At 43.3% G+C, this 27,743-nt stretch overlaps 1 protein-coding gene across 7 annotated transcripts in view; it reads left to right on the top strand.

Moving 5' to 3' along the window:
* MAML2 (mastermind like transcriptional coactivator 2) overlaps positions 1–27,743 on the top strand; it is a 267,559-nt gene that overhangs the window by 181,473 nt on the left and 58,343 nt on the right. For all 7 annotated transcript variants that reach the window (XM_039501509.1, XM_039501526.1, XM_039501560.1 and 4 more), the window contains one exon: positions 375–1,799. In XM_039501509.1, coding sequence (XP_039357443.1) covers positions 375–1,799 — 1,425 coding nt within the window. The remainder of the gene's footprint in view (positions 1–374; positions 1,800–27,743) is intronic.

Here is a 27,743-nt window from a genome sequence, read left to right as displayed (position 1 = left end):
CATTTTGCCTTTGAAAACATCTCTCAGAGAGTCCATAGATTCTATACCAGCCAGTCAGAACAATCTTATGGAGTAGATGCTGGAATCACTGGGTGAAATTCTATGCCCAGTGTGACATAGGAGGTCAGATTAGATTATCGTAAGGAACTCTGCTAGTCTAAAAATTTATTAAATCTATTCCAATTCCATTAATTTTAGTATCACAAATTTCTGCTAATTTCCAGAGTATCCTACTGTATTGCACAACATTTGTTAATTAATTTTTCAAGATCTCATGTTATGAGCATCAAATTAGTATTAACCTGCTTTTGAGTTGACTCTGGACTGGATCTTGAATATCAATTAATTATTTATTTTTTCCTCACTTCTTTCAGCTCCAGGGCTCCTTGAAGAGGAAGTTGGTGGTAAATCTATCACCTGTTAACAACAAGAGACCCAATGGTATTTCAGATAACTCTTTCCTTGATATTAAGAGGATACGAGTGGGTGATAATCTTTCTATGGGACAAGGCGGACATGTTAACAATTGCCAAAGCCAGTCAATGTCAGGAACCTTGTCTGTGGGGCAAGGATCACAAAGAAAGACCAGCAACCTAACAAACAGTACCCACCCTAGTGGGCATATATTTAATATGCCTTTGAAAGAGGTCAAGAAAGAACCAGGAGAAACTATATCTTGCAGCAAACACCTGGATGATCAGATGGCCCATGAAAACATTTTCCCTAACAGATATGGGGAAGATACAGGGGAACAGATGATGGACCCAGAGCTTCAGGAGCTGTTTAATGAACTGACTAACATATCGGTGCCACCAATGAGTGACCTTGAACTAGAAAATATGATAAATGCCACCATAAAACAAGATGAGCCGTTTAACATTGATCTTGGACAGCAAAACCAGAGAGGCGCTGCTAGATCTTCTCTGCAGATGGAGAAAATAGTGATAAAGAGTGAATATTCGCCAGGCTTGAATCAGGCACCTGTGGGCTCCCCTCAAATGAGGCCTTCTTCTACAGGACCAGCCTTCACTATGTCCAGCGCTGCCATGTCCACCTCTTCACCAATCCCTTCGGTGCCTCAGAATCAAGCACAGTCGTCACAGGTCTCTTCTGTATCAAATCGATCATTGACTAACTGGCAAGAAGTATCTCACGCCCAGCAGCTAAAACAAATAGCAGCCAACCGACAACAGCATGCCTTGATTCAGCAGCAGCAGCAGCAAAACCAGCCATCCAGCTGGCCCACCTTGTCCCCATCAGGCCCTTCCCCAGGACAATTCGTACAAGAGAAAATTCCCAGCCCTTCCTTTCGTCAACAGCAGTTTAGCCCCCAAAGCTCAGCCATGCCTGGGGTACCTGTCAATGGGAATCAGTCCAAAGCGATGAATAACTACATCTATAAACCAAACGCCACAACCCAGAGCAGCCCCATTGACATCGTAATGCAACCAAAGCCTCAGGATCTCAATAGAAACTTTATAAACAACACTCAATCACCACTAGAGCAGCATCATGGCAACACAAAACCTTTGTGTCATTTTAACTCAGAGCAAACTAACCAGCAGATGCCTTCAGTTTTGGGATCCCAAAGCAAGCCTTCTATTCTGCACTATCCTCAGCAGCTACAGAGCCCTGTTGCAGTGCAACAGCAGCAACCTACTCAACCTCTCCAAAACCAGCCTCTTCAAAGGCCACCAAACGTATCCTTAGCATTGCAGCAGAAGATGATACTTCAGAAAATGCAGCAAAGCCAACAAATCTCAGGACTGCAGTATCCCGTCTCTCAACAGCACAGACAGGTAAGATGTGTTCCTCCTAAACAGTAGTAAAACAGTCATTTTCTGTGCAATAGACTCTGTTGTGGTTCCCAGTGAGATTGGGCTAAAGAAATGTGTAATGAAATGCAAAGGCTACTCTCACGTAATGGAGATCCTTTGCACAAGAGTTGATGATGGGATATTGACTCTAACTTGACAAAAACTTTTGTCTGGGAATTGTTTTGTCTGTTTGTAAAGAAAAATCTAAAACTGCTCATATGTTGTTTCTGGGTTTGCCTAGCACCATTTTAAGTATTAATTTTCTTGGAAAATTTGTTTATAATAGAATGGAAAAATAAATTCTAACCATGTAAAGGCTCATAACTGTGTGTATGTATAGACTGAATGGTGGGCATCAGTTAAAAAAAAATCTCTTTCACGTAGGCTCAGTAGGCTTATGAAGTAACTATATGTGGTAGACATGATCAAGGACAAGAAAATAGCAGGAAGTAGATAACTCAGGGTGGGCACTAAAAACTGAGACACTCAGAATTACAGGCTTCTTTTTGATAAATTTGGCCTTAATCTCACAAGGCTTGATTCACCAGTGCCCTTGTATAGTCATTTATATTTGTGCAAAGTGACTACCATTGCATAAATGGCTGTACAAGTTAGAAGGCACCAGAGAATCATTGTCTCTGTGCTTCACTTCTTCATCTGGGAAATGGGAATAGTAAATACAGGGGCGGCTCCAGGCACCAGCACGCCAAGCACGTGCCTGGGGCGGCAAGCCATGGGGGGCACTCTGCCGGTCGCTGCAAGGGCGGCAGGCAAGTTGCCTTCGGCGGCATGCCTGCGGAGGATCCACTGGTCCCGCTGCTTCGCCGGACCTCCCGCAGGTATGCTGCCGAATCCGCGGGACCGGGGACCTCCCACAGGCAAGCCGCCAAAGGCAGCCTGCCTGCCGTGCTTGGGGCAGCAAAATACCTAGAGCCTCCCCTGAGTAAATATTTGCCTCACGGGGTGGTGTGAGAATAAAATTCACTGATGCACATGAGGAGCTTAGATGCTTAGTGAGGAGCACTATACAATTACCTACAGATAAATGCAGTGTTGCAAACTCTTGCAATTTTTTTATCATGAATCTAGTGATAGCTGCTTCATTTCCTAAAGCTCCAGCTCTTGGAGTCATGTGATTAGAGGAGAATCTCAGCTTTTGTTTTAAAAAAAGTACATTTCTATCATTCATGGTTGTAGAGTAAAGCTTGAAAATGTGACCCAAATGTAACCTACAGGCTCAGAAACCAGAAAGCAAATTTTAAAAGAATGTTATTGGAGGTTTTTTAATCTCATGATTTCAAGCTAATGTGATGATTTTGGGGGGCCTGACTTATGATTGAATTCTTGGGGTTAGCAATATTTCAAATGTATAAAGTCTGCTAAGTAACCTGTGAATTTCTCATAGCTGGGGAAAAAATCCTATAACTAATGATTGAAAATGGAAAAATAAAACTTTCCAAATAGTAATTGAAAGCACCAGTATAAATGGTTCAAACAAAACTGGAATGTCTAGGCCAACCTGTTTTGAGATGGAATCTGGTGGTACAAAAAGTAGAAATCCAAATAAATAAATTAGAAGACTTGTACAACTGAAAACTCATTTTCAACTTCCGAAACAATTTGGTCAATAAATCATAAACTGCCCCAAAATCTCATCTCCTTGTAGGAGACAGCATATGAGAAATTTCAGGCAGAAAGGATTTCTTTTTATTTTTGGTTTGAAGAAGCTGGAGAGGGAGCAGCTGTGGGAATCAGCTTTGACTATGTTATGTTGATAGTGTAATAAGTAATAAGATAATAAGCAATAGCCACCATGGATTGATTTGTCAAGAACAAATCATGCCAAACCAACTTAACTTCCTTCTTTGACAGGGTTACTGGCATAGTGGATGGGGAGAAGCAGAAGACATAATATATCTTGATTTTAGTAAGTCTTTTGACAGTCCCACATGACATTCTCATAAGAAAACTATGAAAATATGGTCTAGATGAAATTCCGACAAAGGGGGGTGCACAACTGGTTGAAATATCATATTCAGAGTCGTTATCAATGGTTTGCTGTCAAATTGGAAGGACTTATATAAGTGGAGTGCCACAGGGGTCTGTCCAGGGTCCAGTACTTTTCAACATTTTCATTAATGACTTGCATAATGAACTGGAAAGCAGGCTTATAACATTTGCGGATGACACCAAACTGGGAGGAGTTGCAAGCATATTGGAGGACAAGACTAGAATTCAAAACAACCTCAACAAATTGGAGAATTGCTCTGATTCCACAAGATTAAATTCAATAAAGACAAATACAAAGTAGTACACTTAGAAAGGAAAAATCAAATGCATAAATTGAATTAGAAATGCACAACTACAAAATGGGGAATAAATGGCTACGTGGTAGTACTGCTGAAAAGTATCTGGGGGCTAAAGTGGATCATAATTTTAATATGAGCCAAGAATGTGATGCAGTTGCAAAAACAGCTAATATTCTGGGATATAGTAACAGGATTGTCCTGTGTAAGACAGGGGATATAACTGTCCTGCTCTACTCAGCACTGATGAGGCCTCACCTGGAGTACTGTGTCCATGTTTTGGCACGATACTGTAGGAAAGAGGTGGACAGATTGGAGAGAGTCCAGCGTAGAGCAACAAAAATGTTAGAAGGTTTAGAAAACCTGAATTAGTCCTGAGGAAAAAATCTTGGGGATGAGGGAGGGGGTGGGGGGGTCTTATAACATATTTGAAGACTGTTGTGGGCTGTTATAGCCTAGGGAGGTTGTGGAATCTCCATCTCTGGAGATATTTAAGAGTAGGTTAGATAAATGTCTATCAGGGATGGTCTAGATGGTATTTGGTCCTGCCATGAGGGCAGGGGACTGGACTCAATGACCTCTCGAGGTCCCTTCCAGTCCTAGAATCTATGAATCTATATAGAAGTGGATGATAAATTGTTCTCCATGTTCACTGAAGGTAGGACTGAAAGTAATTGGGTTAATCTGCAGCAAGAAATATTTGTTAGATATTGGGGGGAAAAAACTTTTTAACTATAAGGATAGTTAAGCACTAATAGATTTCCAAAGGAGGTTGTGGAACCCCCGTCATTGGAGGTTTTAAGAACGGGTTAGACAAACACCTGTCTGGGATGATCTAGGTTTACTCGGTCCTGCCTCAGTGCGGGGGGCTGGACTAGATGACCTCTTGAGGTCTCTTCCAGCCCAGCCTTTTCATGATTCTGTGTTGCAGGGGATCTGTTGCTCCTTGGCTGTATCTCTCTGTTAGTTAGCCATTGTACTTTAACGGTCTTCAAGGAGTGTTTCCCGACTCTCTTAACAGACTGGCAGTCAGATGGATTTGAACAGGCTCGTTATGCAGCCATGATGGTGCTCCTCCAGCAATCTGTCAGCGTAGGCAAGACAGGCAGGACTTTTATAAACATGAACATTTTTTGCAAAATACGCCAGACAACATTCTGGATGCAAATTAAAACACTAACAGTAACTTGCTTGAAGCAGTGTTAGCTTCCTACTGTGTCCCTTGCCCAGCTGCTGCTGAGCAAGCTTCAGGGTCATGGATATGGAAGGACTGCTCCTACTGGAGCAATACTGCCAGAGGGCAGGGACCAGCCAAGCAATATGGAGGCATGAGATTTATGTGCAAAATGTCTCCTCCTTATGCAGATCTGGGATCTCTTCTCTGTGCATTCACAGGATCAACTGGCTTGGGAGGCTTTCTCCATGTGAACTTTTTCAGGGCCCCAATCACTTCTCACTGTAAGGAATGCTTAGCAGTAGCTTCTGCAAGGGAGATTTCCTGATCGCCTCCCACAGGTTTGTGAGCACAGTGGGGCAGTCTGGCCCATAGCAGTGCTGTTGTGTAAAGCTTTGGAAAGGTAAGCATAGGTTGTGAGAGTTTTGTAGCAAGAACTCTGGAACATCTACACTCTGAAGTAAGGTGACCAGATGTCCCGATTTTATAGGGACAGTCCCGATATTTGAGGGTTTTTCTTATATAGAAGCCTATTACCGCCCGCCCCCGTCCCGATTTTTCACACTTGCTGTCTGGTCACCCTACTCTGAAGTGATAACTCATCCTCTTTTAGCCCCACAGCGATCACTCCAAAGCTCTGTAGCAGTCACTACACAGTGGTGAAATTCTTTAGAAGCAGGAGCTACCGTATATACTTGTTCATAAGCCGAATATTTTTGGTAAAAAAATGATGCATCAAAGAGCAAGGGTCGGCTTATAAATGGGTCTACACCAAAATTTGATGATTTTAAACTCTATGGAATCATTGAATTGAATATCTAATACATTGTCATTTTGTTTACCTGGAGTGTCTGCATGCATGGAGCCCCTCAGCTCCCTGTGGCTACGGTTCGCCATTCCCAGCCAATGGGAGATGCGGGAAGTGGGCGCTCCATGCCTGCAGATGATTCAAGTAAACAAAACGCCCCGACCAGCCAGTAGCTTACTCTGATGGGCCGGGAGCCAAAGTTTTCCAACCTCTGAAATATAGGGTCGGCTTATGAAAGGGTCATACAGTTTTTGCTATTTTTACCTATCCATTTGTGGGGGGTCGGCTTATAAACGAACAGGCTAATGAATGAGTATATATGGTATGTTTACACAGAGATATTGTTGATCCACAGTTGACCTGCAGTATTTGTAATTGTCATGCTGTTCACCTGCTAAACTTCTTTGTACGGGGCATTTTAGCTGCCAAAGCCAACAGACTCCTTAGGCTGAGCTGGCAGAATATGTAAGCACCTTCAACTGGCTGTTTGAGCTCCAGACATTACGAAGTCTGAAGGATGTGCAACAGGAGATGTTAAGCTTTTCAGCTTCTTGAATGCTAGGGATTTAGGTGGTGGAGTTTCTTGATTCTGAAAGCTTTTGCTTTGGACCCGATAAATGCTTCAAGAGCTCTCAAGAAGCTTATAAACCCTGTTGAAACCTCTCTGAATTGTCAGGTTTCAGAGTGGTAGCCCTATTAGTCTGTATCAGCAAAAGCAACAAGGAGTTCTTGTCCTTGATTAGTCTCTAAGGTGCCACAAGGACTCCTCCTTGTTTTTTCTGAATTGTCAGGTGTTCCCACCAAACCAGTCCCACAACCTTTCATAAAATCACTGAAAGGTAATAAACCTCAGGAAAGACATACAATGTATATAAAGCACAGTGTGGAGTGTCTGCTCAAAGTCAGATTTGAGATATGGCATTCCAAAAAAAATCACGTAAGATGTTTCTACAAAGCTTTTTCTGATTATCATCAAATATTCCACAGAAAATGATCATCCAGCCCGAGATAGCCTATGCAGAAACTGAGACAGAAAGCTGTTTTTTATAGGTTGTGTGAGAGGCTTCAGGTATCTCCAAATTGGACTTTTAATGAAATGAAAAGTAAATTACAACTTTAGTTATGAAGTTATTGACATGTTTTCATAAGAAGAGGGTTTTTTTTGTTTTTATTAAAACATGTTAAAATTGAAACTGCATCTAAGGCATCCTCATCTGAGTAGGGGAAAGGATCTTGAGCTATATGGAGGGGCATGGCATGGAAGTACACAGGCTGCAAGAACTTTGGGGGAAATATGGGACTAAATTCATTTTTGGAGTAACTCCAGTAAAGCTAATGTGGATCCTAACTCTACAGATCTTGTAAAGGGAAAGGATCATGTCTTGTAGACTCCACTCCCTTCCTTCCATAAGCTTCACCTCCTGCCTTGTGAGGCTTTCCACTCCTTAATAAGAACAGTAAACTATTAATTACTAATGGTTAATCATTGACTTTATTATTTCATCTGCCTAATTCCTCAATGAGAAATCAGTGCTTTATTATACTAGATACTGTACAAAGTGTAAAGCAGAGCGTGGAATCTGGCCCTTCATTAGTGTGGCTGAGAGATGGAAGCATGAGTACACAGTTCACGGAGAGCTTCTGTAACTCCACCATCGAGTGGCCCTATGCAGCTATCAGCTATCAATTCACATGCTTTAGATAATTCCCTGGTTTGAAGTCCCCAGAAAGCATTTGGACATGACTTTATGGCTTTAAAGCTCGCTAAATGGAGTGCCAGGCTTATAATTTCTCTGCCTGTCTCAGTCACTTTGTGTTACACTGGAGGTTTTCAGTGGGATTTGCTAATTTAGATGCTTTTTAGCCTCTAGGGACAAGCCATGGCAATGAAATAGTCTTGGTTTCCTGAAAGAGGCTGCATTGAATTGGGGTTTTGTTTGCTTGTGTGTTTTATTCTCTATCTGTGTTGTGGGGACTCGCCTTTCCCACTCTCTACCAGTAAGTGTCCAGTCATAGCAAAACTCTCTTGTAATAAAATTCCAAACTCTCTTGCTTTCAGGTTTCATTATAAGCCAAAGTTCAGCCCATGCTCAATGAAGTTTGCAACCCTTTTAATGAACCTGGGCTGGGTTTGGGGAAAGCCTGGATGACTGAGTTTGGGGAGAAATTTGAAGTCAAGTTTTCACTGAGTTTTGAGAGAAGATGGACCAGTCACTGAAGGATGGTCTTGGGGTGAGACTTAGGGTTTGGGGCGGAAACCCTCCAAAACTCAGTCATTTTGACTAGAGTTGAATAAATTCCGCGCGTATTTCTGAAAGCTTTTGATCAGCTGTGTGGCTTATTGAATATGATTAATCAAATAATTAAAACAAAATTGAACAGAATATGTGCCCAGGTTCACCAAACAAATATTGTTTGACCACCTCTGGTTCTTATGTACTTATATGGCTGCCATCACTCTAACATCTAAGTGCCTCACAATCTTTAACACCTCTGTGCAGTTGGGTAGTACTATTATTCCTATGTTACAGATGGGGAACTGAAGCACAGAGAGGCTAAGTGACTTGCCCAAGGTCACACAGAAAATCTGTGGCAGTGCCAGGAACTAAACCCAGGTCTCTCAAGCCCTAGACCACCCCTGGACCATCCTTCCTCTTATGGTTTTGATCCAAAAGCATGTTAAACTCAGAAGTTTCAGCTTAGAGTCCCTTTTTTTCATTTGTATTCACCATGGGAGGGGAAAGAACTCAGGTGAACAGAAACCAGAATGAATTCACCAAACCCTCAGTGGAACAAAGCCACAGCGATTCATACAGCTCTAGGCATGTGCCATTATGTCCTGATAGCTGTATTGAGTCAGTGACTCCCAGATCTTGGGGTCAGTTTAGGTGGGAGTCATGAGAGCTTCACCCACTACTTCATATGGGCAACCAGTTGTCCTTATTTTTAAAACTCTGACTCTCCCTGTGCATCTTCTGAAATTACACCCAGGGACAGTGTCATTTTATACAGAGCTGAGTGCATTGTCAGCACTTACATAATAAATCATCTTTTTCATAATCCCTTCTAGGGATGGCTCATCCTCTGGGAGTTGTGGGGAGGACATTACTCCACCTGCTTGGCAGGCTAGCAGTGTATTTCTTCTTTCCAAAACCCTGGAAATTTGCTGAGATTAGTCACTGTTCTGGGGGGAGTTAGCCCCCACTTGCCCAAGTCCGGTCATGCACTAGATCTCTTCCCTGTACCAGGGCCTTGACCAGCTGGGCTGATGTGCTCTTCTGCCGCGCTGACAGAGCTTTGTACCATCCCTTAAGGGAACCCGGAACAGTTCAGAAGTGCTCGAGGCTGAGAGCCGCACCTCTCCTGGCCCAATCTGTGAGCCTTGATCTCAGCCAAATTCTCCTTGAACCCTTATGCTAAGCCGTGAGGAAGATGGTCACAAAATTGCTGTTCTTGATATTTCATTAGCATGAATCAGGAGCTTGTTTATATAACTTCTGCAGCTCTATGTATATTTGTCTATGCTTTACAGTGATATGAATGGGGTTTGAGTGGCTCAACTAAGCCTATGGGTCTATAGAGACTTTGGGACAGATTCTGCTCTCAGTTACCCCAGTGTAAATCCACAGGAACGCGGTTTGGTTTTGGTGGAAATGGTTTACATTTACGCTGGTATAAATGGCAGAATCTGGCTTTTACTCTTATCCATGGACACGCCACTTCTTTAGTGAAGAGCGCTTATTGTAACGTGCAGACTGTTAGAACTCGGGCTCTGGAGTGGGGCTGGGAAGGAGGGGTTTGGGGTGCAGACTTCCTGGGGGCTGCAGCGGGGAGAGAGGACTCCCCCAGCTCTCTCTCCCCGCAGCAGCACCTGGGCTGGGGGGAGAGGCACCTCTCCCCCTGCCACGGGGCAGGTCCATGTTGGGGGAGAGGCATCTCTCCCTGCTGCAGGCCTGAGCTCCTGCATGGGGCTTAATAGGCAGCAGCGCGGCCGTGCAGCATAGATGGAATTTAGGCTGCGGACTAGGGATTAACCTGGATTTAGATTAAAAGTGGAAAGGGCTCTGTAGCTTCTGGATCTGCAGTCAAAGAAGCTGAACCCTACTTGAGGAGGAGAGTAGTGCACCCTTCTTTACATGCTGACTACCGAAAATCCTCTCAGCCTAGGTGCTAGCTCCATTTTGGGTGCATTTCTTCATACAAGGGTTAAATGATCTGATCTGAGTAATAATTTGAATGTGTACTGGCAGTCAGCATCGATTACATGGACACTCATTGGTTTACGGGTGTGAAGCCCGACAGAGAATGTCACAAATCCTACACTCTCCATTTCAGTGTCCAAATTGGCTGAAAAATGTGTAAAGCCACAATTAGGATATGTCTACACTGCAATTAAAAACCTGCAGCTAGCCCATGCCAGCTGACTCGGGCTAAGGGGCCCGGGCTAATGGGCTGTTTAATTGTGGTATAGGCATTCGGGCTCTGTCTGCAGCCCGAGCTCTAGGACCCTCTCGCAGAGGTTAGGGGTTTATTATAGGAGTGGGTTGGTGAGGTTCTCTGGCCTGCATTGTGCAGGAGGTCAGACTAGATGATCACAATGGTTCCTTCTGACCTTAAAATGTATGAGTCCACACTGCAATTAAACAGCTCTTAGCCCGCACAACATGAGCCTGAATCAACTGGCACCGGCCCGTCACGGCTTTTTAATGACAGTGTAGCCATATCCTTAGACAGTTAGCTCCCTGAGAACTTCATATTTGAGGAGGCTTATGTGTAATGTTTATTCCAGCAGTGGTCTGGGGTTACTTAAAACTCACGCAGTGTGTTGTTTATTTTTTGTTTGTTTCTGAGGGTAGAGTTTGGAGCTAGGCCCCAACTGAAATTCACTGGGATTTGGGTGCCTCACTCCTTTAGTTTCCATAGAAAATCCCAGCCTAACTTTGTAAAGCATTATACTAGCAATGTTTAGCCCTTCCATAGTTGGGAAATCTATGAACGCTGGGTGAGTAAGGATCATTATCCCTATTGTACAGGCAGGCAGAGTGAGGTGGCGAGCGGCTAACTGATTTATCCGGGTCAGTGAGTGAGTCAGTGGAAGAACCAGGAATTAGAGCCAAGGTGACTCCAGGTCCCTTGTCTTTTGGGTTACACTGCCTCTGGGCTACAGCCTGTAGGACACACACAATGTCAGATTGATTGGATGAGAATATGTAATAAGAGGTCCCAATTAAGACCTCAGTTGTGCATTTGCCTTGAGCCCCAGGAAAGGGGCAGTGTGTTACTGTGCTTCCTGTTGAACAGAACAGGACTCAGATTGTTCCTCTGCAAGTTACAATCTGCCTCGTGGCACTGCCACCCTTCCCCACCCTTCCTGGTGCAGTATACACCGTCCCGTGTGCTGGCACAGCTATGGGGACCAATGAGGGATGGATCTGTGGCTCCACCCAGTTTCCACCCCCTCCCATCTGCCTGCACAGGGGTGGAGAGAAACACAGAGCCTCCATCCCCTCCTGTACTACCACCTGCAGTATGAGGAGCCAGCACAAGGGAGTCATGTGGAACCTTGCACCCCCTTATTTCTTCACACTACTGCCCTGTTCTGTTCATTCCCTCTAAAGCACCTGGCACTGGTCACTGCTGGAAGACAGGATACTGGACCATTGATCTGACCCAGTATGGCCATTCTTATACACAAGCTGGGCCACAGTTGGGCTCTAAGTGTACGGTGAATGACTAAAGGGTTAATGGTTTCGTTGAGGTTCGAAGAGCAACCGAGTTTATCCAGTGCTTATCTAAACTCATCTGAACTGCTCTAAACTATAAACCTAGCAAAAAACAGGCTTTCTTGGGACAATTTCAGTGTTTTCTGGTTTCAGCTAGAATGGCAATAATACAAAACAGCCTCTTTCATGCAGTCTTGCTGGTTTCTGCTGGAACCATGCAAAGATATAGTAATTAACAGAACTGTTTAGAACGGTAAAGATTCAAATTCATAGCAGATGGTGTAAGTTGGTTCTGGCTCCTCATACTTAGTCCAAACACATCTGTTCCCTCCCAGTTTGTCCTAAGAATTATATCTTTACTGTCATACACTTGCAAATATGCTCCAGGAATGAAAACACATTAACTTTAACCTTGCTCCTGAAGCTGCAAATTTGTCCCTGCTGGGTGCTAATTTAACTGCTTCCAGGGTATCTGCTGGGCGCTCGCTTTTATTTCTTTAGTGTTGCACACATCTGGCACGGTGCAATACGCCAGGGCACCACAAAGGAAAGTGCCGAACCTGATAGACTTAACCCTTTGTGGAAAAATACAAATATGGTGGATGTGGGACCCGCACATCTCTCTCATCTTTTCATGCTGGTGAGAGTTTCGTTCCTCTGGGAGAACAGAATTGTAATAGCAGCCCGGATGGTCTAGTCAGGATTACTTGCTAAGGGCGTCCGTGCTATATTGATCTTCCCCTTCTCAGAACTGGGCCTTCACATGGAGGATCCTGGCCTCCTGTGGGATCATAAGTTCTGGGATGGCTTTGCTGTCTTTTTCCTAGGATGGAAAGTTTCCCATTGATTTCAGTAAGCTTTGAATGAGGCTGTTACTGTCTCAGTGCCTCCGTTCCCCATCTGTAAAGGGAGGTAATAATACTTCCTTTCTCCCACACTTTGTCTGGCTTGCTTAGTAGATTGTAAGTTCAAGGCAAGGGCTGTCTCTTCCTATGTGTATATGAAGTGTCAAGCACAACTAGTCCAGGGAAAAGACGAACAGATGGGTTTGGATTGGTTCCCTTTGGCTTTTGAGAATGCCATGGGCTGGGGGGCAGCAGGGCGGGGGGCATTTTATGGGGAGACATAAACCAATCCTTCCTCCAGAAATGATCCTAAGGGGCCTTCATCCTTCTGGAATTTTCCATCCCCTCCCTTCCTGTGGGTGGAGCTGGTCAAAATAATTGGAATTTCAAAAATTCCCAGCAAAAAAATGGACTATTTTTTCCCTGGAAACTTTTGCAAAACATTTATCCCTATTTTGACCAGTGCTACCTGTGGGATATTTCCATGGCAGGGAACTGATCCAGACTAATGAATAACTTACATGATTACAGCAACAGACACAGTGATGTTCCTTTAATGTAGTGTTTTAGGTGTGCATTAACCATTTATGTGCCACACTGACCAAACCAAAACACAAACTGAGCCAATCCAAAACCATCTGCCTGTCTCATTTCCTAGCATTGCTGATGCTCTGGCCAGTTAATTAACCTGCCCTGCCCTGCTGATTGTCTGTTTAATTAGTGGTTTGTATCATTTAGCTAGCTTGCTAGTTTCCCTAATTTATTCTTGTTAATTTCATAGCTACATTTACTATCCCTTCTTGACTTAGGCTGGGATTTTCAAAAAGCGCCTGAGGGAGTTAGCCACCCAAAATTCAATGACTCTTTTGAAAACCTCAGCCTTGCAGCTGAATGATTTCCCTGCCACACTCTGCCCTCTCTTCTTTGCTCTCACCTCCCTCGATTATCTCATTGAATTCCTCCATCCCATTTTTCACTCATTGCCCCTTTCCTCTCGCCTCAAAGTCTTTCCCACCGTCACCCCTTCAAGGTCTGATCCCTCCACTCCTCTGTAGCTGAACACTTCTTAAGTGGTGTTGGCCCACCATGTGGTCTGGCACCTCGAGAAAGAAGTCATCCCCTTTGGGCTCAGATGTAGGAGACCCTTCCATATCCCTTCCCTTGGGTTTGGAACTCAGTAGCCTTCTGATAGAGTTTTCAGGGCTGAATTTTATTTTTAAAGTAGGTAAATAACTTGTGGATTATTTGCAGTCCACAAACTAAATCCTCCTTAGCAAACATGGAAATTTACTCTTGAGCTAAAGACAGCTGGGTTCTAGCTTCATCCTAAAAATGCTGTTCAGATCGGTACTTTTCACAAGCAGTAGGGCCTGATCCAGAGTACATTGGAATCAATGGGAGTCTTTCCGTTCTCTCAGCAGGCTTTGGACTGGGCTCTTCGTAGCCGTTTTTAATAGCCACATGCATGCAGCAAATTATTTTGTAAAACAAAGTAATGCATAGTGCGTTTAGTCCTTGCTGAGATGTAGTCACTTGTTATGGACTAATAACTTGGAAATATTCACTTAAGGAATTTGGCCCTGGATTTGTAGAGGTGTAAAAATGAATCTTAAAATGTCCAGGCTGTGATTTTTAAAGCCACATCATGGGATTTGGACATCTATGTCCAAATTGTTTACCCAGCTCTGGGGAAGAGTCTCAGCTAAAGAAAACTAGGCATGTTGCTGGGTGGATTCTGTGACTTTAACATTTCCAGGCCTGTTTTATTTCTCCAGATTTCCCAGTTCCTGCCCCTTCCCCGCCGGGCCAGTACACAAGCTCTCATGAGCTGAGACATTGATTTGTCCTCTTGCTGTGTGTTCGTGTGTGCCTCTTGATAATGGAGGCTAATGGGAACTTTGTGGGCATGTACTCAGCAGAATACAGGCCCTTAGAAGGGGACGATTGTGTGTGTGTGTGTGCGTGCGCGCGCCATACATTTAGCACAGCTAACACAAAGGACCCTGGCTGTGCTAGTTATCATTAGTTTTGTCTATTGTTATCTGTTCAGGAGCGTTTTTTCTTTTCTTTTTTTTTTTTTCGCCCAGTGGAATCCAAAGTGAGTCAGAAACCATTAGACTGATACTCCAATCATTGCATTTGCACATTGATAGTTAATGAAAATCATTTGTGGAAAAAAAAGAAATGAAAGGCCCTAGATATTTTCTATAAGGACCTCTAAATTAGATACCCGGGCGTGTAAAAATGTTCGGACTGCTCTGATCAAAGGGATGCAATGCTAATGGACTGTTTTATTCATCATTGTTGTTTTTCAAGCAGAGGAGGCCACTATGCAAAACCAAACCAAACGAAAAGCAGTTCTATGGCTACTAATTAGAGAACTCTGGCTTGAAATTTGCATTTGATGCAATGGATCTGAACAATAAAGTAGCACGTTAGTCTAAGGGAAAGAGAGTGTGTAAAGCAGAACAAGTGGTTGATTTCCTGTTGCAGCCTCACTACAATGAAGTTTTCAAGATCCCTGGGCCTCTCGGAAAAAGAGCAGCATTTCTCAGAGTAATTACTCTGGGTGTGTGTGGGCTCTTGTACAGGTGTCTGTGTTTCTAACAACTTTTTCTAGTGGCCCCGCAAGCCATTTATAGTGACAAAACAATGCTATAGCTGGACTGAGAGGATATCAGTTCCCAGATGGTAAATGACCAGTTTTTGCATTATTTCAGCCTCATGCTAGAAGTGCCCAATTAAAAATGCACAAATGAGATAGTTGGGGGAGAGAAGATGGTCCTTTGTTGTGGCATCTGAATTCCAATACTGTGTAGTAATAATAAATAAATAAATATGTAGCATCTTCAAATTATTTTACATCCATTAATTAATTCATCCCACCACACCTGTGATGCCAGTTACTAAGGCTACGTCTATACTACCCGCCCGGGTCGGCGGGTAGCGTTCGACTTCTCGGAGTTCGATATATCGCGTATCGAACTCCGAACACGCTCCCGTCGACTCCGGAACTCCACCACCGCAAACGGCGGTGGCGGAGTCGACGGTGGAGCTGCGGACTTCGATCCCGCGGTGTCTGGACGGGTGAGTAGTTCGAACTAAGGTAGTTCGAGTTCAGCTACGCTATTCGTGTAGCTGAACTTGCGTACCTTAGTTCAACCCCCCCAGTGTAGACCAGGCCTAAGAAACCAACTTACAGATAAAGAAACTGAGACAGAGGTTAAAGTCAACATTTTCAAACTTGGGTGGCCAAAAGTTAGGTACTTAAAGCCACAATAAGGCATCTAAGTAGATGAATTGATTTTCCAAGGTGCCAAGCAAGCACCCTTTCAAGTCAGTGACTTGGAACCTAATAACATTCTTTTCACACAGTTCTTTGTATGTAATTTCCTAGGTTTATTTTAAAAAAGGAAAGCCCAAGTTTTTTTTTTTTACGTACAGCTGTATCAACCACCCCATCATGTATCAGCAGCAAGTTTCAAACCCTGAACTTTTACCACCGTAGTGCAGAGATCGCCCACTTGAGCTCCAAAGCTAACTGCTTGCATCCGAAGAAGTGGGTATTCACCCATGAAAGCTCATGCTGCAAAACGTCTGTTAGTCTATAAGGTGCCACAGGATTCTTTGCTGCTTCTACAGAACCAGACTAACACGGCTACCCCTCTGAAAGCTAACTATGTTTGCTAGTAGCAGGAGTAGGCTGTTACTCCAGCAGGGGATGGGCTACTGAGGCAATGTGTGGGATCTAGGGGTAGTCAGTGGGAGCTCAGCCTGGCTCTGGCTCTCCCACTGAAGTAGTGGATCTCCAGCCCATGTGGTACCCACCAAGGAGGAAAGGACGGCAGAGACCGTGTGTTGGATCCAGAAAGGTAGTTGTGGCAAACCCAGCTCGACTCTCTTCCCCTCCCCCCCACCTGGAGCTGGGGGATCTCTTGGCCATGTGGTGCTCTCAGAGGAAAGGTCATGTGCTGGATTTGGGGAGAAGGCTCCCTTCTTTTCCTCCCCCATTGCTACAGCTGCTCTGGTACTTTCCAGGTGTTCCTAGTGCAGCATGTGCTGCTGCTGCAACTTTGGCCCATCTGTTCAGAATGTTAACGTTCCGTTATTATTTTGCCACGGTGCCAGGATTTTCCTGAGGAACACTAGCAGCGGAAAGCAAGTGATGATTTTCAACCGTCCAAATCTGAACGAAATTTCATGGGGAAGTGAAAGGCCTGTCTCTAGCTTCAGGGCTCTGTCCCTGCTGAATTTCAAAGGTTTGCTGCAAACGGTAGAAGTGTTAGAACTTCTCAAAAATGGCTGCAAGAATCTTTTAGAACATAAAGTGTTAGGCAGCCTAAATCTAGGGGTGGCTTCCAGCTTCCCCTATAATATCCAAAAAGACTTTCTGCTGATTTGTATAAGGCAGTTGAAATGAATTGCCAGTGTCCTGCAAAAATAGCTGTGGAGGTATTAACTTTTCCATTTTTTGTTTTATTATTCTCTGCTGTCGAAAAACTGTAAGCAAAAGACTCTGAGCCTGATCCTCATTAAACCTAAGACCCTTTCCCACCGTTCTGGCAGTAGAAAAGGCCCTTAAAGAGGGTGGAAATAGAATTACACATTAAGGTGCACTTTGTTGTAAAGGGGCCTTAGTGGTAATGAGTCAGTCCCTACATTTTCCAAATGCTGTTTAAAAAAAGAAAACCATGTGGAAAGTAAACTCAGAATAATTAATTCAGCAGCAGCAGCGGCAGCAAAGAAACCCGATATATTCATCAATCAACACTGGAGACCTGTTTGTTTGGACTAGTTAGAAAGTGATGAATAGGTCCTCTGTTTAAAACATTCAGCTACAGTGAGAAAGGGTCATAAATTATATGTTTTTTAATTGTATATACCATATGCATAGAAAGCACAAAAAATTGTTAATACACTGTAACAGTGACAGACACTTCTAGCGCCCCAAGAGCCTTAACTCGTTACCGTTAAACTTTACTTGTGGAGACCTCATTGGTGTTTCACGGTGTATTGGAGGTAGGAGAAGCTTGTCTATTACACACTCCATGATGAGTGTGGTATAAGAACTTGTATGGAACAGAATGTAGTGGTGTGAGTGGCTGAGAGCCATAAGTTCAGCACAGTGGGAATGAGTTATGGGTGATATGGAAGTGGTCTTGTCATTTGAACACTCTCTGAGTATATTTCTATCTTTTCTGCTGACAAGATCAGTCAAATCAGCTGTAGGCTTCACTGTACTTCTTTGTCTGCAGCAGCAGCAGAGAAAGAAAGAGAACTGCCAAAGTGGGACTGGCATAGGAGAAGACAAAATCAGATTTCATCCAGAAATGCCATTGTATTGTTTGGGTTTGACACTGCCTTGTCCCATGATGACCTGTGGGACATGGACCCTCAAACTTTGGACAAGATCCTTGCCCTTTGTGACTTGTGAAGGTGAACACGCTATGGGACCTATTTTCAAGGCTTCTTTGAAGAGGAGCAGAGAGCCAGCTCAGCAGAAATATGTCAAAGAATGGCTGAAAAAACCATCACTGCACACTGAGGATCTAGTCTCAAACCTCCCTTTTGGGGGGAAGGTGCTGAAGAAGTTTACAGCTGGGCAACTGAAGTGTCCTGGATAGAATTCTCTGGTGTGTTCCAATCTGGTTTTCAGACCACAGTACAGCCTGGAGCTGGTGGGAGCAGGTTTTCAAAGACCATCTCTGAATTTTGCAGCTTAGGTCTGTCTCTTATTTCTTTGATCTATTTTAGTTTTCAGCTACAAAGAAAAAGCTTTCATCAGCTTCAAAAGTTTCCTTTTTTGCCCCGCCTTGTTCCATCAGATGACTGTGCTCTTGTAAAATTCTGTACACATTATTACACTCACTTGTATTTCAGTTGAGGCAAAATGGATGCAAATTCAGTCTAAAACATGAGCTTACAAATTGAAGTTGCTTTTCAGAAATCCTTACTGTTTGGTCAGCCTGTTTGTATTGTCGAGGGAGTTCCGAATGTAAAATGATCCAAAGTCGTGTATTTATAATGACCCTAAACTAACAGTACAGGATAAAACACAATTGGGTTTTTTGTAAATCATCTCAGAGGAGATGAACGGTTTAAGAATTTGCTTCACTTTGCATAGGCTGGCTTTTCTCCAGCATTTGCTCCTCAAGTCAAGGCAGTGAGGAAATGAGTCTAATGTATGAGAATGTTGCCATGCTGTTAAATGGTGGTGTAAAAGCTGTGCTTACTTCCATGGGAATGAGATCCTTTGCCAAAAGTGAGATGCCTGAGCTTTCCCCTGGGACCACATCCTAGCTTGGAATGAATGGAGGAAGTTACTGTGAGAAGTCAAACCAGGGAGCAGTAATGATGTGGATCTGTGTAAGTGTATGTCAGTAGGAACAGAGGAGCAGCCTGCCATCCTGCTCTTTGTGGCACATGTGGTATCAGTTTAAAAGTTTATAGAGAGAACAACCGCCTGTACCTATCTCTTTGTACCTAACGTACATTTCAGACCACTGCTCAGTTTTTTCAAACATATACTCATTTCAAAAGGAGGCAGATTCTGCTCTCTGTTACGCCATTGTGCAAATCCAGAGTAACTCCACTGAAGTCAGTGGAATTACTCCAGTTTTGTGCACGGATATACAGAGAGCAGAATTTTGCCTGTGGGCTTCAGAAGATTTGAATGGGCTACTAAGTGTATTGCAGTGATCTGACCAGATCCTCAACTGGTGTAAATCAGCATAGCTCCATTGACTTCACTGACTCTAGGGAGGGGACTCATCATCTTAGTCTACACATTCAAAATAACTTTTTTTTAAATACAGAATAGGTATGTTTGGGTTTTTTTAAATACAGCTCATTTCAAACCCCCGCCAGCAAAAAGGAGATTTTTTAGTTATTTTTATTTGATTGGAAGAGGGGAGAACTCATTAACTTTGCCATTTTGAAAGCCTAGAACTGTAGCTTAGCAGAGCACAGACGAATACTGTTCATTAAAATATTCATGTTTGATGTTTGAGGTAATGCTTCCACAAATCCTCAGGGAGATGATTCTGCAGAGCTAAAACAATATTTCTCACAGCCAAATGGCACAAATTCATTAATAACGTTTTGTGGTCAAGATGAAAGGTACACATAGTAATTGCTGAGTGTAAACGTATTTTTCAAATATACCCTTATTGCCCATGGATAATAGACTGATGTAGATTGTTGCATTTCATCCTTTCCTCTCCCTCCTTCCTCCCCAGACTGGTTCACCAGCAATTTATGTGGAAGAGATTTAAAGAATGATGGGAATTTCTGTCTGGCCAAATCCTATCATTCTGCTGGCACTCATCTGGCATTATAAAACAGACAGATTTGTTAACTGCAACCCAGGGATGTGAATTTTGCTCACAGGAAATGGCTTTTTAAAACCTTAATTTCTGCCTCACCGGAGTCTGTTTCTAGACTTCCAACAAGATATAAACAAGGAACAAAACACACATGAGGCAATGGGTTTAGTTTTGGAAAATCGAGCTGTAGATGATAAGCTGCTTGGGGGTTTAAAGGAGAGTGAGAAAATGTGCATGTGCGATAAAATCATAACTCTCCTCCCCATTTCTTTTGACCACATAGTCTTTGGGGAGAAAAAAAATGGGCATGCATTCAGTGGTGGTACATGACTCTAACTAAGATAGCATCTGAACCCTTTTACTGCAAATAACTTTGAAATGAAACTGCAGTACAGTTTGAGCCCCCTGATGGTCTGGTAGTTACATACTGTGTTTTACCTACCTGGGAGGTTTGACTAAAGAAGCAAGATAAATAACACCATCCTTAACTTGACTTTTTCTGCTACTTTATGGCGAGCTAGTCAGAGTCATAACTGAAGCCTTTAAATCAGGAACTTAAACCCTATTCCCATGTCATATATGAATTTATGGCTCTTCAGCAATGAGTCATTTGTTAATCTTTCTCATATTGTGCTTGTTCTATATCCTTCATGTTCACAAATATGAACACAGAGGGCCCAGTCCTGCTCCCAGTGAAGAGGATGGCAGTGGGAGCAGGAGCAGACCCAAAATGTAGCCCAGGGATAATGTATTTCTGGAAAGGTTACGGTGCTTCAGCTAATGTAAAAGTTAAGAAATAGTGGCATAGGGTTGTCTACGGGGAAAATAATGCTGCAGATGTTCAGATGATAAATTCTCACTCTTCTGTGCTGTAACCTTATAATTCATGATGCAAATTTTTATTTTTCATTATCAAAAAAAGATTTATTAGCCTTTATAAATGACATCAAAGCTGCATGAAAGATGCACACGTGAGCAAAACTACTCCAAGTGGAGTGTGACGCTAACAGAGGGAAAATTCTGCTTGTCACCAGTGAAGCAGCATTTTCACTCATCAGAGGAAAAGAGAGACTGTTTGCATCACTTGGTCTTGATCTGAGAACTTTGCCCATGTGACCAGCAGTTCTCATTGTCACAAGTTCGAGTCATGAATCAAGATGACCACATTCTCATATACACTAAGCCCCTTTTATGCTGTACTGGCAGTGTAAAGGGGCCTTAAAGTAAGTGCAATAAATTACAGTTAAATCCACTCCAAGGCCTTTTTACACTTTGAGAGCGGTGAAAAGGTGCCACAGAGTATATAACAATTGACACCATGAATTCCAAATATACAGTGGGACCAGCTCTTAGTTACACTAGATCCCCCTTGCAGTGGCAGCGTAAAGTATGAGCCATTTACATTGACCCCACTTAAAGCCCACTTTAAACTGCCAAAGTGTACATCAGAATCAAACAGCATGTGGTTTTAAATGGCACGTTATCACAAATGGGGGGCACATTGTCAGAAGTGCTCAGGTGCCATTAAGGCCCCCAAATAAAGTGGCTGCATAGCCATGAGAACAAGAGCTGCTGGCTGGGCACTTCGAAAAATCTGCCCAGCTTCATGCAGGAGCCTGAATGAGAGCTGGTGGGTGTGGAGCTGGTGTGAAAATCTGGCCCTGAACGGTTACATTCTTCTGGATTTTCAGAAGAGCCTCGGATCAGGTTTTTGAGGCTCAGTGCCCAGCAGCTCTCAGAGATTCTCGTGGGTACATTTTCAAAAGAGCTCAGCAGCCGACGTGCACCCAACATGCAGAGCTCTTCTGAACATCTGTCCATATATATTGGTGCGTAAAATGGAAGTCGAAGTCTTTTGAAAAGCCGGCTCACAGGATTAATAGCTGGTGGCTTTCTTCTGTGTGTGGCTGTCGTTTAAAAGTAGAGTTTGAACCATTGGTGCCGACTCCATGGGTATTGCAGGGCTCAAGCACCCACTGAAAAAAAAATAGGCAGTGCTCAGCACTGGCAGGGCCGGATTAATCTTTTGTGGGTCATGGAGCCCAGACCATGGCCCCATCTCCCGCTCCGCTTGTGCTCCACCCAGAGGCCCCACCCCCACTTGGCCTCTTTCCGCTCAGGTTCCAACCTCCGCTCACATGGGGGGCAATGGAGGGGCAGAGAGGAGCACCCACCATCAAAAACAAAAGTCAGAGCCTGTAGCTTAAACTATCAACACATGTAACAAAGAAATATTTGAGAAGGAAACACGTACCAAAGAATATTTACCTCTGTTTAGACCTTTGTTTTAGACACACAAAGGGAACCCCAGAGATGAACTTGGCCCATTAGAGAATTTCTGCAGTTTGTAACAGTTCAGTGCACTGTTGACTGGAATATTGAAGTTGATGACTAGAAATATAATATGATTCCAGCCCTGGGCAAAGGATCTTTGTCATCACATCGTGGAATTGTCATGGGATGCAGTTATAGTTATTAGCTCTTTCACTAGAAGCAGAGCTAGCAGGGAGAAATAAAATAATAGAAAACCAGGGAGAAATAAAAGGGGAAGGAGAATAAAATTAACTTAATAACCGCATAGGCTAAATCTCCATTTGTGTACCAACAAAGAAGGCTTTTGCAAGAAAATAGTGTAAGATAACCCAATTATGCTACTCAGTACTATTGCAATAGTAACCCAAAGGCCACAGTTCCACGGGTTCATATTAAAGTATGGTGATAGTTAGAAGAGTGAAGATGTAAAAAAGGCACTTTCTTACTCAACTGATCTGGCCCCGGCGTGCACTCAAAGTAGGGTGACCAGATGTCCCGATTTTATAGGGACAGTCCCGATATATGGGGCTTTTTCTTATACAGGCGCTTATTACCCCACAACCCCGTCCCGATTTTTCACACTTTCTATCTGGTCACCCTAACTCAGTGTCATATCTACTTACTTTACTGCTACAAACAAGTCTTTACTATTTTCCCCCTCCCATTAGCAATGCAGTGCAGCGACATCTAAGGGAGAACTGACTAGATCATAGTCTGGCTCTCACATCATCAACAGAATTGGTAACTATGTTTGGATTGCGGAAACTTTATTACTGCTGGTGATGCATAGGCTAGAAAGAACACAGTCTGACTTTCAAACCTCAGGTGGAGTTGGCACTGCTGACAGCTGGGAAGCTTTGATATGTGATTCTGCAATGAAAAGTAAATCTGAACATGGCCATGTGAAGTTGTATGTTTTTGGCATCTCAGTGACTCAGAGATTTCAACCTTTTTAAACTATAAAAATGAAATGTCTCCCCTTTAAAAAATGTCACTTGGATGCAAGACCTGAATCTACTGATGAACACCAAGGACCAGCAATAATGTCTCAGCATAGTGTGTTGCAGTGTTTAAGCATGTGTTGCAGAGTCAACATCGGAAGGAGTAGGAGCAGAATGACAGTTTAAAAGGATTTCCTGTTAATGGACACTGAAGTTTAAAACTGTCTCTGAATACCTGCCTGCCTTCCATAGCCACATAATTAATTCTACCCAAGGACATTGTCTGACCCAAAACTAAGAGAATAATATTTTTAAAAATTGAAATTCCTTTCTAAAAACTTTCATTATTTTAAAACTGAGTCTTATCCAAAGTGCTCTCAAAAGTTGTGACTATAATTTAAGATGGTTGCATTTTTATTGTTATTTGTCATGTCCCAAAATATGCTAGATGTTATGCTAAATCCCCCGTTGACTTCATTAGACACTTGATAAGACTGAAATGCATGTAACAAAATAGGTTCCTGTCTTGAAGAGCTTATAGTATAAGACTCTTCCACAGACATTAATGTGTGCATTTAATGCGACTCATGTGAGGAGTCCCATTGCAGTCAGTGTTTGCAGGATCCGAGCTATAAACATAACCGTTTGGGTATTATTATTATTATTTCTTAATAACATTTAGATTTCAGTAGAAGCTAAATGAAAACCAGGTCAGGGCCCCATTGTGCTGGGTGCTAGTCAAACATAAAATAAATGACAGTCCCTGCCCTGTAGAGCTTACAATCGAAAGATGTGGCCACATGAGTACTCTCTTTACTAATGAATTTATATCTCCCAGGAGTTACTGTATATTCGTGTATATGATCTGACTCATCTACAAGCTAAGATTTCATTATCAATAACTAAACAGAATGACTCGTGCAAAAGTTCACCGCCATTTCTGTATTCTTGTTTTTAGTGCAAGGCAGAGGAACAGAATTGCTGCAGAGGCTGTCTGTCTATAACCAAATCTTCTTGTATAGCCCTTCATCGCCATAGTATGAGAACACTTCTGTATGTCCACTGTATGCTCCTATTGCATGCAGGGAATTACCTGGCTCCCCCTCAGTTTTGCCCTCTTGATTTTAGTGTGAGATACAGTACCAAGAGTTCTGTAGCACAAAGGGCTTTGGAGTTGGTCCTGCTTTGAGCAGGGGGTTGGACTAGATGATCTCCTGAGGTCCCTTCCAACCCTGATATTCTATTCTATTCTATGTATTTTTCAGTATAACATTCTTTCACACTTTTTCATATTGGGAAAAACAGGGGTTTCCTACCGCCGAGTGTGTGTAAGGGACTTTGAGAAATAGGTAGAGTCTGAGGAAGACTGAATGTAAGGCAAAACTCTCCTGGTAAGATCTTTTTAATCCATATTGACCTTTCCTAAGAGTACCTTAAATGCTGCATTAATCATGAGGCATAGTAGAGAGGAGGAATGTCTTTTCACTTAATCATTCATGACCAATATGTTTCTTGTAAACTTGATTCACTGTCTTGCCTTGCAATTATTTTTTTTTTCGGTCACTCATTTTTAAGCCACAAGCTGCTGCTTATCCTGAAAACAGTTCTTCTTTTTAGGTCAAAAACTGTATGAAGCCATTTTTTCCTTTGCCGAGGCATGTTGCCAGGACAGAGGAGGTCCAGGGTCTTGCCATTCAGTGTCAGAAATAAAGTCCTGACAGTGATAAACAGTGTCAAGATGTGAATCTGATTCACAACTCAGCACAGGGGATGTCTAGGAAGACAAGGTTTTACATTGTTGTGAATGTCTTGTTTAGGGTGACCAGATGTCCTGATTTTATAGGGACAGTCCCGATATTTGGGGCTTTTTCTTACATGGATGCCTATTACCCCCCCACCCCCCGTCTCAATTTTTCACACTTGCTATCTGGTCACCCTTGTCTTGTTGCTTCAGAAAAAGCTGTTGCTCTTTTACTGTCAAACCAGAAAAGCAACATAGCTCATGATTTTCCTTATCTGTAGGGGTGAGGGCTGTTTGAGTCTGTTTTTGTCATCACCATCAAGCTGGAAGTTCAAAAAAAAAAAAGTAATCTATACAAAGGTCAGTGAAAGCTTAAAGTTTGCAACTTGAAACCACTAGCATGAAACCATGGCACTTCGTTTCTCTTTGGAAAGGTGCATGTTTGTGGAATCAGATCAAAAGGTTCTTCTGAATCTAGTGATTGTGTAATTATATATATATATACAGAGAGAGAGAGAAATCTATGTATGTATGTATGTATGTATGTATGTATAAGTTTTAAGTCTCTAAGGGGCAGTTTTGATTCTAAATCCTTCATTACCAGTGGCTTATTAAAGAGAATGATAATTTAAAATAAAAACCCTCAAATGGGGATTTAATCCTCAAGAGAAGAAGTACTCCATTTATTGGAACCTTACTTATCTCACAGAGAATAAGGGGATTATGTGATTGCTTTTGTGTTCTGAATGATTGTGGCTAGACAGTTACAGACATAATAGACTTGCCTACTGAAACAGAAGCATTACTGTTACATGGATGTGCAGCTGGTTGCAAGAAACATATTTATCTGAACAGAAATGGCCCTTGTAATTTGCTGAAATGCACGCTCTGAATGTGGAAGGCAGGCATTTTTGGAAGACATACACTGCCTTTTGTTACTGTTTTTGACACAGCATAGCCTCTGGAGATACTGACCTTAGTGCACTGCAGAATTAGCCAAGGGACCTGAGCTTGTGAACCTTTGAGAACAGAAAATACAGCCGATCAACTGAAGACTGAGTGCATCGTGGAGGATAAGGACTGGCTTCAGAAATACACAGCACTAGCTAAAGTAATGGCAAGCAAACACAGAACAAGAGCCTCATATTTTTAAAGGCGCCTAAAGGAGTCAGGTACCCAACTCTCATGGACTTTCAATGGGAGTTGGGCACCCAGGTCCCTGGGACTACTTTGAAAGAAAGATTAATACTGTAGAGAGATTTTTATACAGCACCTCCCCACACACACTCGCTAGTTCCTTACAATGAAATGACAACCAGCCCTCTGATTTATCACCTCCAGCCTCTAAGCACTGAGGGCAAGGAGGCTTTTTTCCTCCTCTTGGCTGCCGCTTCTTCTCCTCCCTTTCCCTTTGTGGCTGGCCCAGCCTGCCATTCTATGCAAATATGCAAGGAAAGCCACCAGTTAGGGTGGGAAGAGGTGCAAGGGGGAAGAAAAGGTACAGGTAAGTAGACAAAAGTAAAGCACTGGGGGATACCTAAAGGTACGTGGATTTATACTGATTCAAGAGTGCTGGAAGCAAAATATTGCCCTTCTGCTGTAAGGGCCATTTCTCCTGGATTGCACAGAGTACAAGCTCTTTGTGGTAAGTGTTGTCTGTTCTAAATACTGCTAAATGAGCTCCACTGGCAAAGCGTCTCAACGAGAAATCTTGCTGTGCTAATCCACATTCAGAACTAAATTCTGTCCTCCAGATGCACACATAGGGTTCTTGTTAACTTCAGTGTGAGCTCTATGCAGACATCTAAGGGCAGAATTTCATGCTATTTTGTCCTTGTACAGTGACTACTCAAGAATGTTCATGGCAGCTCCTCTGTGAGGTAGGAAAGTACTAACCCCATTTTTACAGATGAGGAACCGAAGGCACAGAACATTAAGGTTGGCTAAGGTCACATGGGAAATCTGTGGCAGACAGAGCAGAACCTATTTCCTCTCCCTCCCACTTCCATGCATTATCCACCTTCTGCTCTTTTTGAACCACTAAATCCCATCTCACATCAAAGTAATTCATGCCCAACATCTTTATAGGGACAAGTCATGTAAACATTAAAGGTGGGACTTTCCAAAGCCCTCACCACTGGCCTACCTCTGCTGCTAGCATTTTATCATTGACTTCAATAGGAACCTGGGTAGGCCAAGGCTGAAGGCTAAACCTGCTCAAATAGGATTGCCAGCTGTCTTGTTTTCTACCGGAAAGCCCAGTTGAAAAGGGACCATGGTGGCTCTGGTCAGCACTACTGACTGGGCCATTAAAAATCCAGTCAGTGGCACAACAGAGCTAAGGCAGGCTTCCTGCCTGCCATGGCTCCTCGTTCCCAGAAGCAGCGGCACATCCCCCCTCTGGCTCCTACACATAAGGGGCAGCCAGGAGGCTCTGCATGGCCAATGGATGCTGCAGGGACAGTGCCTGTGGATGGGGCAGCGCGCAGAGCTGCCTGGCCACACCTCTGCATAGGAGCTGGAGGTGGGGGACATACCGCTGCTTCCAGTAGCTGCTTGAGGTAAATGCCACCTGGAGCCTGGGCCCCTGACCCCCTCCCGTGCCCTGATCCCCCTCTTGCCCTCCAAACCCCTCGGCCCCAGCCCAGACCCCCCTCCTACACCTCAAATCCCTCATCTGGCCCCCATACAGCCCTGCACACTCAGCCCCAGAAACCCCCTCCCCCCCCCCCCCAGCCCCCTCTCCCCCA

Source organism: Mauremys reevesii, linkage group 1 (assembly GCF_016161935.1).
Source record: "Mauremys reevesii isolate NIE-2019 linkage group 1, ASM1616193v1, whole genome shotgun sequence".
Lineage (NCBI taxonomy): Eukaryota > Metazoa > Chordata > Testudines > Geoemydidae > Mauremys > Mauremys reevesii.
The sequence above is the reverse complement of the archived record's forward strand: the minus strand, read 5'-3'. Positions and strand labels throughout refer to the sequence as shown.